Source organism: Propithecus coquereli, unplaced genomic scaffold (assembly GCF_000956105.1).
Source record: "Propithecus coquereli isolate 6110/MARCELLA unplaced genomic scaffold, Pcoq_1.0 Scaffold27, whole genome shotgun sequence".
In the NCBI taxonomy this organism is placed as follows: domain Eukaryota; kingdom Metazoa; phylum Chordata; class Mammalia; order Primates; family Indriidae; genus Propithecus; species Propithecus coquereli.
Genome location: NW_012148285.1, coordinates 7847549 through 7850674, shown reverse-complemented (window position 1 = coordinate 7850674; position 3126 = coordinate 7847549). Strand labels below are relative to the sequence as shown.

At 32.4% G+C, this 3126-nt stretch overlaps 1 protein-coding gene across 1 annotated transcript in view; it reads right to left on the bottom strand.

The window, feature by feature from the left end:
• The window catches only part of ATF7IP2 (activating transcription factor 7 interacting protein 2), a 36275-nt gene that overhangs the window by 7797 nt on the left and 25352 nt on the right, over positions 1-3126 (bottom strand). Inside the window, exon 6 of the mRNA XM_012647607.1 lies at positions 31-104. Within this exon, the coding sequence (XP_012503061.1) occupies positions 31-104 (74 nt within the window). The remainder of the gene's footprint in view (positions 1-30; positions 105-3126) is intronic.

Here is a 3126-nt window from a genome sequence, read left to right as displayed (position 1 = left end):
GATGATCATATTCTAATCAACTTAAGATACCTGTTGGATCTGATGTAATTGGAGTTGTCAAATTAGGACTTTCCACAGAAATCAACATAACATCATCATTGTTACTAAAATAAAAAAAATTAAAAACAAAAATAAACTAAACATGCATCATCAGGCTTAAACATGCAATTAGTGGTTAGAGTTCCTCTAGCTTAACATTTCATAACATGTTTACTGAACAATTTGGGAGGAAATGGCAATCATAAAACCAAATACCAAAGAAACCCCAGGTATTACCAATTCAACGATATGACCAAAAGTTCATGAAAATCCAATAGTAGACCCATAAAACTGAGTAGGGATCTATTCACAGTGAATCCAAATATATAATGTATACATTATATATTGTATAATTATATATTGTATAATATATAGTATATATTGTCTATACAATAGACAGAAATGTATAAAATACACAAATTATCACTTGAGCACAGAAACTTGCCTTCATAAAAATGAAACCTGTAACTGAAAGAAACCCATTAAGACACTTACAGATACTCTTAAAGATTGAAGACTGTAATAAACCTATTAAAAAAATAACTGACACTACTCTTTATTATACAGTGATATATACAATAGCAATATTACCATAAATTTTGTAAACTAAGGCAATGATGGTAAATGATGCTATGGTTATAGAATATTCTGAGCCAGATCATCTGCTGCTGCCCTTTTGACCCCGACTCCACTTTTATGATTTTGATATTTTAAGTTAGAATTTTGTGAGGAAAACCTTCAGACAAATTCAATTAAGCTCATTAAAATCCTATATGAATTTTCTACACAGCATAATTATACCATTTTCTTGTAGATGCTTTCTATTCTTAGTGTTTGTATTTAGGTCTACAACCCATTTTGAGTTAATTTTTGTATATGGTATGAAGTAAGGGCTGAGGTCCTCCTTTTCCCTCTAGTTAGTTCAGCGACATTTGTTGAAAACCTTTTGCCTATTAAATTACCATGGCATGCTTGTTGTAAACCAATGGACCACATGTGTATTCTTTAGTCTGTCCACTGATCTGTTATCTATCCTTATGTCAAAACCATTGTCTTTTACTACAGCTTTACAGTAAGTCTTGAACTCAGAGTCTTGAACCCAAATTTGCTCCTTTTATATATTATTTTCATCTTCTAGGTCGTTACATTTTCATATAAGTTTTTAATCAGTTTGTTACCTTTTTACCAAAAAGGCTGCTAGGATTTTGATTGGGACTGCATTAAACGTACAGAACAATTTGGGCTGAATTGACATCCCAACAACAATGAATTTTGATTCATTAAAGTTGCATATCTCACCATTTATTTAGGTCTGTTTTAATTTCTTCAGTAATACCTTGTTAGGTTTCATACATATTTTAGTTTTTCCTTAAGTACATCATGTTTTCTGTTATTATAAATACTGATTCTAAATTTCAAATTCCAATTGTTGCCTGTACACAGAAGTGCTAGAGAGAAATAGTAATGATATATATATATATATATATATTTTTAACTTTCAATCCTTTAAAGATACCTCTCCATCTCAATATTTTAGAGACGTCTTCTAGTTTGCATGGCGTACGGAAAGAAGTTTGCTGCCATTTTTATTTCTTGTTCCTTTCTATGTGATGTCTTTTCTCTCTCTGGTTACTTTTTAAGATTTTTGTACTCATCACCAACTTCCAGCAATCTGATATGATGTGGTTATGTATAGTTTTATGTTTCTATTGCTTGGGAGTTAACATTTTTTTTACATTTATGGGTTTCCACTTTGCAGCAAATATGGAAAAATTTCATTGTATCTTCAAATATTTTTTCTGCCCCTTAGTGATATTCCAATAATATATACTAGACTGCTTGATTCTGTTCCATAGGTTTCTGATGTGTTGTTTTTACAGTCTTTTTCCTCTCATGTTTTAGTTTGTACAGTTTCCGTTCCTATTTCACTGATTTTCTTTTTAAAGCACTAATTGCTCTGTTATTAATTGTATCCACTCAACTTTTCAATTTAGTTATCATCTTTTTTATTCCACAAGTTCATTTCATCTATTAATAAAGTTCAACTTGGGTCTTCTATAGTATCTTCCATTTCTCTCATGTTCATGTTTTCCTCTACACTGTTGGAACATAAGGTGTATGTTGACAATATCTCTGTTTGGGATCTCTCCATCACTACTCTTTGACCTGGAAAATGTCTCCAGGCAGCAGGCTGGGACAATGGTAGGGCTCATTTCATTTGTTTCCCTTCTCTCAGGGATCATAATACTGAGCTCCCTGTTTAACAGTATCTGGTCACAATTCATTTTCTTTAGCCCGATTTTTGAGTTGTTTACAGCAAAACATCAGTTCCTGTAGCTATTAATGCTTCATGGGCAGAAGCAGAAAATTTCTGCATATTTCTTTTGTGAAATCAACTGTTTTCCATGCACATTTAAAACAGATTTAATTCAATTTTTTTCATATCAAATTTATTGGTTGAGGTGGGAAGGGGGTGGATAACAGGAGGTTGCTTGGTCGGTACAATGTGCATTGCTTTAGTGATACATGCACTGAAGGCCCTGACTTCACCACAGTACAATATAACAAAATTGTACTTGTACTTCATGAATATATACAAATAAAAATTGAAAAAATAAATTTTAAAAAATTTCTCAATAATATTCTAACATTTAAAAAACATTCGCCATTATTTCTACCTAACAAAAATATTAAGATCTAAATTTGATTAAAAATTTTTGATTTTTCCATTCACTGTTAGCCTCTAACAAAACTTGCCACAAAAAGAGGGGGGCGGGGGGGGCAAAAAAAAAACTTGCCACATTTCTTTTGTACATATTTTTTCTACTAGAAACAGTAATCATGAATTGAACAAAAGATTGATAGCTACATTTTGTTGTTAAACTATAAGAAAATTTTAAGTAACTCTTTTCATATATTCATATTAGTCAAAATCCCTCATCAGGCTGGGCGCGGTGGCTCACGCCTGTAATCCTAGCACTCTGGGAGGCCGAGGCGGGTGGATGGTTTCAGCTCAGGAGTTCGAGACCAGCCTGAGCAAGAGCGAGACCCCGTCTCTACCAAAACTAGAAAGAAATTAATTGGACA